The sequence below is a fragment of the Balaenoptera ricei genome, chromosome 4 (genome assembly GCF_028023285.1).
Source record: "Balaenoptera ricei isolate mBalRic1 chromosome 4, mBalRic1.hap2, whole genome shotgun sequence".
Lineage (NCBI taxonomy): Eukaryota > Metazoa > Chordata > Mammalia > Artiodactyla > Balaenopteridae > Balaenoptera > Balaenoptera ricei.
This window is the reverse complement of record NC_082642.1, coordinates 25,269,644-25,282,422: the sequence shown is the minus strand read 5'-3', so window position 1 is coordinate 25,282,422 and position 12,779 is coordinate 25,269,644. Positions and strand designations below refer to the sequence as shown.

Below are 12,779 nucleotides of genomic sequence, written 5' to 3'. Positions count from 1 at the left end.
TGAAATTATGTAGGATATACTAAGTATCTTTTCTTTCTTTCTTATTGTTATTCTGCTCCTTGGGAATTAAGCTACTTAAACTCCAGATGAGCCCTAAGTCAGGTTGCAGAGATGTCAGGTCACTGTTTCTCTCCTGTCTATAGATTATTCTGTCAAATCTAATTTTTTTATATTAACCACACATGGTGGGGCTTTAAAATATGTCAGTAACTTGTGCCATTTGTATCTCTCAGTTGTACATTGGTGTGAAAAGGGAGAGGAGAGTTACTCAGTATATTTTTACATTCACCAATAGTGAAAGTCACTGGTAATGAAAAAGGCTTCTGAATATGACAGTGCCTTATCAACTTTTAAAAGAATTTTCCCCAACTTCTGTTACTTAAGCATACCTGCATTTCAACATTTATGTGCTTTTCTGTTGTGGGCATTTCTTTTCAGAGGCTTAAATGAAAGCCACTACCACCCTGGCCTATGTGTGTCTGCAGCTGCATATGTGAGGTGGTACAAGGAGAGGGATTTGTTTTCTATCCCGGCCTCTCTCCTGTAGAGAAAGGACCATGCCTAGAAAATCTATCTCTCCAAACATTTTCCCAAGACTTATGAAACTGAAAGGAAAGAAGTAAATGCAAGCAAGGTTGAATTTCAGGCCAAGGAGGATTGACTGAAAAACAGATTTTAAGAGATGTGGTCAGTGTAACATGAACCTTTGAGGGGAAGATCGATTTTAATTAACAAAAATTTTTAATAGTAACTGAACAAGTAGGATGATTGAAGAAATTTATTGGTAAACCTACCTGCTTTTAACAGTATATGTCTCCCAAATTTTTTTGTACTGAGTTCAAAAAAACATTTCTTAGAAGCTGTTTTTGTTTTCACTTAATTTTCTATATTCTGGGAGGCCTTATTCTTGCTAAGCACAGTTAGGCAGTTGTAGCGGTTTTTAGGAACATTATCTATCTACATTGCTTGGTACAGATTTCTGTACATCATTTGACTGTAAGAGCAATCACCAGTTTTACCATCTGATACAGCTCCAGAATTTTTGGAGTCATCTAAGATAAAGTGAATGAATGTCCTAGGTTTTCTGATATAGTCACAATTTCAGCTATTCTAGGCTGTGAATTCCCGTATTTTTGTTAGAGTGATGTCAAGTCTTAAACACAAACACCGTTAACGCTAGGGAAAATCCTGTGGTATCATATCTCAGTTCTTCTTTTGTAAAGTTTATCATAGTAGTGTTTTACTATGTATAATCTAAATACCTTGTTGAATAGGTAAGACACCAAAAACAGAGAAATTTAAATTACTTACTTAAAGACATATGGCTATTCAGTCTCATACACTGAATCTAGAACTTTGACCCCTAATCTGAGCTAGTACTTATTCTTGTTATTGTAATTTTTTACTGGTAGCATTTGACTCCAAATTGGGAATTCTTCAGAAGTAAGTGTTTATAGGAAATTGAAATGCCACTTTTATTAAAGAAAGTTAATAAGTTTTATCTTATCATAGCAATACTGTATGCTTTTTTTTATTAGCCCGGATTCATTCCAGTGATCCCAGATAGTTCCTTCAGTATTGCTAGCTCAGATTTCTGTAAACCACATCTCTTGGTACTTTCTGGTAGTGGCACTACTGGTATTTGGTTACCCTCTTGCCTTGTACCTGCACTTGTAGATCTGTTTTTTAGTGCTGTTTCACTGAAAGCTGTTCTCTGCTCAGCTCTTTGAGTTCTCAGATAGTCTTCAGAGGATGCTTCATTTCAAATCAACTGACCTGAAACTAACCCAAAGGGTAGCTACTTTTTTTTTTCTTCTTTTGTCATTAACAGAGAAGTCCATTCAGGAAGATTCCTACACAGGAAATAATTTTATCTATAATCATGACAAAGCAGCTTCAGGCATGTTTGCACTTTTTATGAATAAGTTTTGATCAATTCTTTATTAATATTTTACTATCTCTGCATTAAATGCTATAAAATATTTTCAAATCTGTTTAGAACCTGGTAGACAAGCATACTGAGTCTGATTTTTATTTTGTTACACTACTTATAAGAAACTGTAACCCCAGCACATGAAATGCGTAAACCTAAGATGAATGGTGATGTTGCAAGTTTTTTACAGCCCAATAACCAGACGTTTTATTTCTTTTTTTTTTAGCTACTGCTGACCTTTGACCCTATCCTTGTTGAGAAGGTTGCAGTTTTGTTATATCGTATTATGCAAGATAACCCACAGTTACCTCGACTTTATCTTAGTGGAGTATTTTTCTTTATCATGATGTATACAGGTTCCAATGTGCTTCCTGTTGCTCGGTAAGAGCTCTAGTGATAATCTATTTGAAATTACTTGAATTGTACATGGACAGACTTATTAAATTAATTTTTTTGTGAGCATATCATTGCATTTATTAAATTTTTCATGATAAGAGCTGTTTATATGTCTGAAAATTTGAAAGTTAGAAGAATAGGGGAAAAATTATTCAGAATTACACCATTTTACCACATCTAACATAAGAATTGTATCATCATCTAGTATTTTAATCATACAGATTTAATATAACTATATTCATATTATATACAGTTCTACATTTTGCTTTTCTCTTAAAATTGAGTAATTTTTTTATATTATTACATAACTGTAATATGACCATAATTTAAATTTTTTTTTAATTCATTTAAGTTCTTGCCTTAATTAGAAATTAAACTATTTGGGAATATGGATTTACAAGTTGCCTTTTGTGGCTTTTATTTACATATGAAAGATCTGGTCTTAAACAACAAGGTCCTACTGTATAGCACAGGGCACTATATTCAATATCCTATGATAAAACATAATGGAAAAGAATATTAAAAAAAAGAATGTCTATATGTGTATGAGTCACTTTGCTGTACAGCAGAGACTGGCACAACATTATAAATCAACTATACTTAAAAAAAAAAAAATCTGGTCTTAGAAAACTAAGGTTACTAAATCTAAATCAGTTCCTATACCTGATAAGTAATTTTTTTTTTTCCTAGATTTTTGAAGTACACACATACCAAACAGGCTTTCAAGTCAGAGGAGGTAAGGCAGATTAATCCTCTGAATACGTGACTTAATACTGGGGAAGCTGTCTTGGTACTAAAGTTTCCTTAGCTGTGAATTTTCCTTCCTTCCTTTCCTTATAAGCACTTGAGGGCAGGTATTGTTTTATTTTTTGCATTCCTTGTGGTACCTTGCACATAGAAAGTCTAAGCTAATATTTTAAAAATGAAAATAAATGTTGCCTATTAGACTTAATAGTTAAATTGTAGATATGAATTGTAACCTGACATTGCTATGAGTATAATTTGTTCCCTTGGTGTAAAATTTACATTAGTAATGTTCATAAATAATTCAGTATATACCTGAGTCTCATAGAGTCAGCTCAGATTCAGTAAGACTTCCACCTTTTTTTTGTTCATATCCCAACATGTTAGAAGTGCTAAGTTTCTTTTTTGAAGCTACTTAATTTTTCAGGTGCTCTCAAGTATTCTTGCCATTTTACTGGGGAGGAAAAGTAGGAATCCAAAAATAAGATAATACTTATCCGGGTAGCTCTGACAAAATGTAGCTTTATACCTGCATTTTACAGAGATATTTATTGTAAACACATAACTGAATTGTGTTTGAAATTTTGTTAGGCTTTTCATGGAACATTGATTTTCAAATTTTATTGAGAGCAGAATAAACCAAAACTAGACCACTGTTTAAGAGACTAACCAAGGAATGTTACACCAGTCTGACAACAGACACAAGACCAAAACTGCATGTTTTATAGAGCAGCCAGTAAAGCCCTAGCAAGTAATCTGTCTACAGTCTAATAATACTAAAGTGATGCCCATGGAAGTATGATTTCCATAGCTTTATACAAATAGAAAATGAGAATATAAAGTTTTTAAAAAATTTGCCCCTATTGTTACCACCTTAATGTAACATTAGGCACTTTTAATCATTCTTTTTTTTTTCCTTTTTTTCTGTGCAGTTATGCATATGTAATCTTTTTTTTTCCAAATTTTATAATATGAGAAACTATATACATCATTTTCCCTAACAATATTTTGAATAATTACAGCAAAACAGTATTTGTTTATAGCAGAACTCTAGATGTAGGAATTATGAAATAATAGTATTCTAAAGAAGAAGCAATTCTTCACCCCAAAGTTTAACAGATAGTGAATTTATGGCTTTTATTAGTAAAAAGCCTGAAAATATTTATCATCTAATTTGTCTTTGCACTAAGTGGTAAAACCATGTCTGGGTTTTTTTTCCCCTGTCTCTCTGTCAGATCCTAGAAGAATAAAACATCCTCAGTTTGCCTAGAAGGAAATAAGAAAAGTATTTATAGTCTTTAGGAATTTTTTCCATCAGGTAAAGAAATGAGTTTAAAAATTCAGCATGATAAGTATGAACATTACCCTGACTTCATATGGCCAGTCAGAGAATATGGAGTTCTTAGTACAGTTAATTATAATTACTTTGTATAGAAATACTCCGTCTAAATTCTAGCCACGTTTCATGAGGACAGGCTCTTTAAGATCTCAGTTTTTCTGGACTTATTTTTGAAAACAGAAGCAGGTGCAGGTGGGAACTACAGCCAACAATGTAACACAGAATAATTGATGTAAATCTTTGCAGAGTCTTCCTTGTGTTGTTCATTGCTATTATACATGGTCAAAGGCTAATTGTGCTAAATAATGTTGGCAACACCTGAGCCATGAGGAGGTTAAGGCTACTGCAGGGCTAGATGGGGTAGTTCCACCTTGGAGTTCATGCCAAGCCAGTTTATACCAGACACCTTGCACTTCTCATTTTGCCATTTTTCCATCTAAATTTCAAAAGCATAAAAGCAGTATGTTCCAGTTATTCTCCTTTCTTAAAATGTTCTCTAACCCCGATTCATTTATTAGAAAACTGAAAGATAACTTTAGTGTTTCTGATTACGTTTTGTTTTTTTTTTTAAAGACGAAAGGACAAGATATTTTCCAGAGAAGTATACTTGGGCACATTCTACCAGAAGCAATGGTTTGTTACTTAGAAAATTACGAGCCTGAAAAGTTTTCTGAGATTTTTCTAGGAGAATTTGATACTCCAGAAGCAATCTGGAGCAGTGAAATGAGGTAAATAGCCAGCTGATTGTATTTTATACACAGAATCTTTGCCTCTTCCCATCTGGTTTGACTTCTGTGAAAAGATTTCCTTTCACTAATTGCATAATCTAAAGCTACAGTAGTCATTGGTGCCAAATCAAGTGACTGCTGTTGACAAGGCCCTGAGCTTTTTTCTGTTCTAAGATGATTTGACAAAATTACTGTTACCTTAGTAGAGCTTTATATAAGGGTGGAGCCTATTACCACTGGTGCTTTTAGACAATGAATTAATATGTACATAAGAGATATATAGGAATAAAATCAAGACACTCCTTCTGGGTATTTGGAAATAGAACTGTACGCCACTAATTAAAAACTATGCCCACATGGAATGGATCAGTCCAGAGATACCCACAATCATTTTAGAATGAGGGCTCCCTAGCCAGCACATATTGACCATAATCTGGAGTTTAGCAGGAGAATGCCTTAGGAAAAGCCTGTTTCCACCAAGAAAAAGGAGAGGCCCAGAAGCAGATGTCAGTGTCCAGGCAGGCACTGTCCAGGAAAGACACGGCAGTTAATGGTTCCAGTGTCAAGTCTGGCTCTCTGGAGAACCCCTTGCTCTTCTTAGCTGGATGGCAGTTGATCTTCTGAGTCAGTTACTCATTCTTCTTTGGCTGACTCATACTCACAGTGCCACCTGCTGGTCATCATTTGGCTTCTCTGATAGGTTGACGACAGGCTTGGCATATGCTAGCCATCAATTTGAATATATTCTGTATGAATATTCATATAGAAAATGGAAAATTTTCAATTTGAAAATTGAAATTTCAAATTTCATATTGAAATATTCATATTTTTCATTGGGAACAAATGTATAGGAATATGAATACGTTTATTACAGTTATTCTGTATAATATTTTTCTCCAGAGATTGGTTAGTATGAGTCTCTCATCTAAAAGATGTAGCTCTCTGTATACTGAGCAAATCAATTTTCTGCTTAGCTGAGGGCCAGATCCCAGGTTGTGCTATGTTAACTAAAATAAAGACCAGGCAGTGAGCTTCTTTGGGGTGATAGCTAACTTGATTCCGTGGCTGTGCCCTCATGCATGCAGATTCCATACCATTTGACTTTCTAATGACTGAATTTTCAATAAGAAAGGCTGGTATTGTCAGCCTTTTTCTCTATGGTCTTCTTTATAGATAGTATTACAAATAAGTTTATATCCATGGAGTGTTTTTACATAGTAAGTTTAGAATACTCTGAGTAACATTCTTACAAGCTCTCATTTTAGGCCAATAACTAAGTTATTCTGAAGAAGATCCATGTAATTACCTTGAATGATTACCTATCTTAACCTTTTCTTTAAAATAGAATAAAATAATGCCTTCATAATGCTTGGAGACTTTTCTAATTGTAGGCGCCTTATGATAGAGAAGATTGCTGCCCATCTTGCTGATTTCACACCTCGTCTCCAGAGTAACACAAGAGCACTTTATCAATATTGTCCCATCCCAGTTATCAACTACCCACAGCTAGAAAATGAACTATTTTGTAATATTTATTACCTCAAACAACTTTGTGATACACTCCGGTTTCCAGATTGGCCAATTAAAGACCCGGTAAGTCAGCAGATTAATTTTTGCCTTCTTAAACCATAAAAAAAACCTCTAATCACTTCTGGGTATTTCTTCTTTTTGTGATAAGAAGGATAATAGCTTTCTGAAATATTCCTCCTTACTTAAGCACTGTGTAATTCTGAGTGTAGTTCAGTATATTTGGGTAAATCCCAAACTAAAAGACAGTTTTTTCAGGGAGCGTAAAAGGACTTTACAATCTTGATCTTTTGTGACAAAAACAAAACAAACTCAATTTCATGTATATAATACAATTACATACTATAATAGCTTGGTGGGAGCTCATCTTTATAGCAAATTCATTAAGCTCACAGATGCTGGAGTTAGGCAGTCTGGGGTTGAGTTTCAGTTTGGCCATTAATGGCTCTGTATAACATTCAGTGTACCGCTTGACTTCTCTAAGCCTCAGTTACAGTAATAGTACTACTACTACTAATAGCAACTGTTTCATGTGGTGGTTGGTAAGATTAAGTGAGAATTCACATAAAAAAACACAGCATATTCCTGGCACACACTGGAGGCAGTAAGTGTGACTTGCGCATTTGTATAGTAGTATCTACTGTCACAGTGCCCTTGGGACCCATCCAACTTGAGCCCCTGGATACCTACTGAAAGCGTGGAATAAAGTAGGCCTGGGTTCCCCTGTTGGTCTGTTACTATAGCAGAGGTTTTTACCATTACCCTTACCATCAAAAGACTTCAGAACAATTGCCATTTGTACCACTAGGCACTGCCTCTTTACAGTGCAATGACCAAATGAAGGCAGGTAGATGCTGCTGCTTGTTCCAGATTCAACATGAGGTAGTAGAAAAAGTGTGGACTTTTTAGTCAGACGTAGGTTTGAATCCAGCTCCATCACTTATTAACTGGGAAATATGCAGCTGTCTGTCAGAATCTCAATGTTTTCATGTATTACTGAAATTTTATACAAGAATTAAATCTGCAGTCTGTAAAGCACACACCTTCTTGGCACATAGGCATGCAGCAAATATTAGCTCTTTTCTTCTCACCCCTATCCAGACTCCCTTGTGTTCTCTATCCCTTATGTTTGTTTGAATACCAGTATACCAATAATTATGTTAGATCACCTTGAGAAGCATGCCATCATATACTGCTTCCTCCCTTACTACAGTGAATGCTAATTCCAAAGTTTTCTGTACTTCCTGAACGTTTCTTTAACAATTAAAAGTAGAGACAAAAATTGGCAGAGAATTAAAATATCACTTTAGGGACTTCCCTGGTGGTCCAGCGGTAAAAGAATCTGCCTTACGATGCAGGGGACGCGAGTTCAATCTCCGGTCAGGGAACTAAGATCCCACATGCCACAGGGCAACTAAGCCCAGGCGCCACAACTACTGAGCTCTCGCACCTCAACTAGAGCTCACGTGCTCTGGAACTCGCGCACCACAATTGCAGAGCCCATGTGCTCTGGAGCTGCCTGTCACAACTGGAGAAGAGAAAAATCCGCACACCACAACTAGAGAGAAGCCTGCATGCTGCAGCAAAGGATCTCACATGCCTCAACGAAGATCCTGTGTGCAGCAACTAAGACCCGACACGGCCAAAAATTAAAAAAAAAAAAAAATTAAAATAAATAAATAATAAAATATTACTTTAAAAAAAATATAGCCCCATAACAAATACCTTGCTATCTGACCATTCAACAGTGCTAGAAGGTGATTTTGTTTATTTGTATTTTAGAAAGCTTTTAATTGGTTAGCCTAGAAATGTCAGTTGAAATAAATACAGCACAACAATTCTGTAACTTAAAAATTATATTCTGAAATAGTTTTACGTTAATAGAGATAAATTTTAATTCTCTGTCTTTAAGGTTAAGCTTCTAAAAGATACCCTTGATGCCTGGAAGAAGGAAGTAGAAAAGAAGCCACCTACAATGTCAATAGATGATGCTTATGAAGTGCTTAATCTCCCTCAAGGACAGGGGCCGTGAGTCATTTTCAGTGTCATCTTCCCCCTTCTTCTTGCAGTTTGTGTTATACATGAGGAAGAGATTTGACAACAGTGTGTCTAGGATAGTAAATGACAAACATATAGGAAAGAATGCAGATTTAATTTATCATCAGTGAAGTTTTATAGTAGAATAGATATGTTAGAGAAAAAGTTTAAAAGACATTTTCTTAAGTATAGACTGAATTTGTTCATTTTTGACAAGGCTGATAGTTAAAATAACTTAGAATTATAGTTTGAAGTGACATTTTGAAAAGTTAGTTTAAAATTCATAGTTCTTCAAAACCCAAATATGGTTTTGTAATTTGAAGTGAATATGGTAACCTTGCATAGGGAATGTTTAGGTTTTATCTTTTCTGTGTAAAGATAACACATAGGAATCATCTTACTTAAATCTTACTGGGTTTAATTTGATATCTACTATATGATCATACACAAAAAAGTAAGGTTCTTAAAATATCATTTTAGATGATTGTGTAAATATTTTCTTGCACCTTACTTAATTCATGAAACAGTTTTCCTATTTTGTAGGCATGATGAGAGCAAGATTAGAAAAGCTTACTTCAGACTTGCACAGAAGTACCACCCTGATAAGAATCCAGAAGGGAGGGTATGTACTGCCTTTGGAATTAGGGCTTTGGGGTTGACTTGCTTTTGCTTTATTACTGTTTCAGCCAGAGAAAAGATACACTCATCTTATGCGCCAGTGTCTGCCTCATAATATATGTCCAGTATATGTTTAATTAACCTCTGACCCACGTGCCCAAGTTTTCAGCATAAATGGTCTTCTCTCATTTTATCAAAAGGACTACCCTGTGACTAGTAACTTTTGGGTTTTATTCTCTTTCCTTACCCATGTCTGTTTGAGAATTAACTCTAAAGGGCAGTCACATAAATAACTGAAACTTAGGATGTGGGTGAACTTAACTCATTTGTAGGTGATGCCATTGCCACCCAGATTGCTTTGGGTAATTTATTTTTTTCTAATGACATCCAACTTCATATCACTCTTAATGAAAAAGTAGAAAATTTGCTTCAGACTTAAAGTCATCTGCTGCCAGCATTCCCTGATCTTGTCTTTTCCAGCTTCCTACTACAGTGCCAATGGAGATTCATAAAAGATAAAATCAGACAAGGACCACTAAAAACAGTACTCATAGTTTGTTGCTAGAAACTTGGAGTAATTTCCACTGATTCAGGGCTAGTGTTTTTTATTAGAGACAGGCAGTATTCCTGAATAGGAAGACAGCATTGAAAAAATGTCACTTTTATATGTTTAAGGGATTTTTAATCAAAAGCCTGGGACATTTTTTGAGAAATCTAAAGCAATTCAGATTCATCTGGGAAAGAAAACAATCAATATAGGAAGAAATTTTGAAATTAGAATTAAGTTGCTAGACTTAAACTACCAGATATTAAAATACTCTATAAAACTGCAATAGTAAAATAGTATTATACTGGTACAAGGATCAACATATAGATAAGCAACATTATAGTATAGTAGTTTAAGAGCACAGATAGAGTCAGACCTGGGTGTGAGTCTTAGCTCTGTCAGCAATGGGCTTTGTGACTTTAGGCAAGCTATTTAACATCTTAAAAATGAAGTTAATAAGGGTACACACCTCACAAGGCTGTTTTGAGGATTAAGTGAGATAATGTATGTAAAGCATTTAGCACAGTGCCTGCCATAGTGCTCAAAAAACAGTAGTTCTTATCATAACTATTTTTTTTTTTTTAAAGACTATTTTTCGAGGGGATGATTTTTTTTTTTTTTAATAGCTACTTTATTATTTATTTATTTATTTTTGTTTTGTGTTTGGGTCTTCGGTTCGTGCGAGGGCTTTCTCTAGCTGCGGCAAGCGGGGGCCACTCTTCATCACGGTGCGGGGACCGCTCTTCATTGCGGTGCGCGGGCCTTTTCACTATCGCGGCCCCTCCCGTTGCGGGGCACAGGCTCCAGACGCGCAGGCTCAGTAGTTGTGGCTCACGGGTCCAGCTGCTCCGTGGCATGTGGGATCTTCCCAGACCAGGGCTCGAACCCGTGTCCCCTGCATTAGCAGGCAGATTCTCAACCACTGCGCCACCAGGGAAGCCCTCATAACTATTTTTATAACAACTCATAAACTATCTCTGGTGTGTATGAGTTTAATATGACATATATGGTATAAGCTACTGAAGAAAAATTTTCAGTAAATAGTACTGAGATCATTGAATAACTATTTGGAAAAAAAAATTGTTTCACCTTAAAAGCATACCACCTTGGGCTTCCCTGGTGGCGCAGTGGTTGGGAGTCTGCCTGCTAATGCGGGGGACACGGGTTCGAGCCCTGGTCTGGGAAGATCCCACATGCCGCGGAGCAGCTGGGCCCGTGAGCCACAACTGCTGAGCCTGCGCGTCTGGAGCCTGTGCCCCGCAACGGGAGGGGCCGTGATAGTGAAAGGCCCGCGCACCGCGATGAAGAGCGGTCCCCGCACCGCGATGAAGAGCGGCCCCCGCACCGCGATGAAGAGCGGCCCCCGCTTGCCGCAACTAGAGAAAGCCCTCGCACGAACCGAAGACCCAACACAGCCATAAATAAATAAATAAATAAAAAAATAAATAAATAAATAAATAAATAAATAAATAAATAAATAAATAAAAAATAAATAAATAAAAGAAAAATAACAAGTGACAGGTGTTGGCAAAAGATTAAAAAAAAAAAAAAAAAGTATACCACCTAGGGGCTTCCCTGGTGGCGCAGTGGTTGAGAATCTGCCTGCCAATGCAGGGGACACGGGTTCGAGCCCTGGTCTGGGAAGATCCCGCATGCCACGGAACAACTAGGCCCGTGAGCCACAACTACTGAGCCTGTGCGTCTGGAGCCTGTGCTCCGCAACAAGAGAGGCCGCGATAGTGAGAGGCCCACGCACCGCGATGAAGAGTGGCCCCCGCTTGCCACAACTAGAGAAAGTCCTCGCACAGAAACGAAGACCCAACACAGCCAAAAATAAATAAATAAATAAATAAATGAAAAAAAAAAAAGTATACCACCTAGATTACAGTTAGAATGAATTCCTTAATGTAAAAAACAAAACAAAATAGTAACCAAAGAATTTACTGGCAAAATACAAATCGTCTGTGTTCTAAGTTGTAATTCGAGATGTTTACAAAAGTTAATTGTCTTTGGTTACATACAGGATATGTTTGAAAAGGTAAATAAAGCCTATGAATTTTTATGTACCAAATCAGCAAAAATAACAGATGGACCAGATCCAGAGAATATAATTTTAATTCTGAAAACTCAGAGCATCCTCTTCAACCGTCACAAAGAAGGTAAGGCATTCATTGTTATTCTCAAATTTTGATTTACCCTCCAGCTAATTCTACCATGCTCCTTGTTTCTGCAGCCTATTTCTAATTATTATTGCAAAAGACTCTTAGAATTGCATTTTAGATATAGTAAAAGAGTAGCTTTCTGTAGTTAGACCCAAAATGTTGTTTGTTTTATACCTTCCACTTCTTACCTGTGTTTTTCAATAGTTTACATTTCCAACCAGATTTCATTGTTCCGTCCTAAAGTACATTTCTGTTCTCTGGAGGTACTTGGTTAGTTTTTGTCTTTAGCCATTTAGCAGTAAACATATTAAATGAGATCTAAAATGGACCTGGCATTTAAGGATCATTAAATGTCTTTTACAAGACTGTACCTATCCATAATCTTCTAAAGGCTGAAAACACCAAGAGTGTTCTGGTTTTTAAAAAGCAACAGAAACTTTTCAAATGATCATATATATCCCTTAACACCTCATTTCCTGTGGTAGCTTTCGAAACCCTCTGATCCTCTGGGACAGTTTGAAAAATTTATAGATAAAATAGGTGTGATTTTCTAACCGAAAGTGGGATCCAGCTGCTTGCCATTCAGAAGTCAATAAAGAGGCAAGGTTGGTGGAAAGGAAAGTTTGCTTTATTTTGGATGCCAGCAACCAAGGGGGTGGGGTGGAGGGAGGGCAGCTGCCTGTTCAAAGGCCGATTCCCCCCACCCCAAACCAGTGGGCAAGAGCTTTTATAGGCTGAGGGAAGGGGC

The 12,779-nt window shown here is 36.4% G+C and overlaps 1 protein-coding gene across 5 annotated transcripts in view; it reads left to right on the top strand.

Moving 5' to 3' along the window:
- The window catches only part of DNAJC13 (DnaJ heat shock protein family (Hsp40) member C13), a 123,435-nt gene that overhangs the window by 74,265 nt on the left and 36,391 nt on the right, over positions 1-12,779 (top strand). For all 5 annotated transcript variants that reach the window (XM_059920337.1, XM_059920339.1, XM_059920335.1 and 2 more), the window contains 7 exons: positions 2,160-2,314; positions 3,020-3,065; positions 4,986-5,140; positions 6,532-6,733; positions 8,580-8,695; positions 9,248-9,326; positions 11,893-12,028. In XM_059920337.1, coding sequence (XP_059776320.1) covers positions 2,160-2,314; positions 3,020-3,065; positions 4,986-5,140; positions 6,532-6,733; positions 8,580-8,695; positions 9,248-9,326; positions 11,893-12,028 — 889 coding nt within the window. The remainder of the gene's footprint in view (positions 1-2,159; positions 2,315-3,019; positions 3,066-4,985; positions 5,141-6,531; positions 6,734-8,579; positions 8,696-9,247; positions 9,327-11,892; positions 12,029-12,779) is intronic.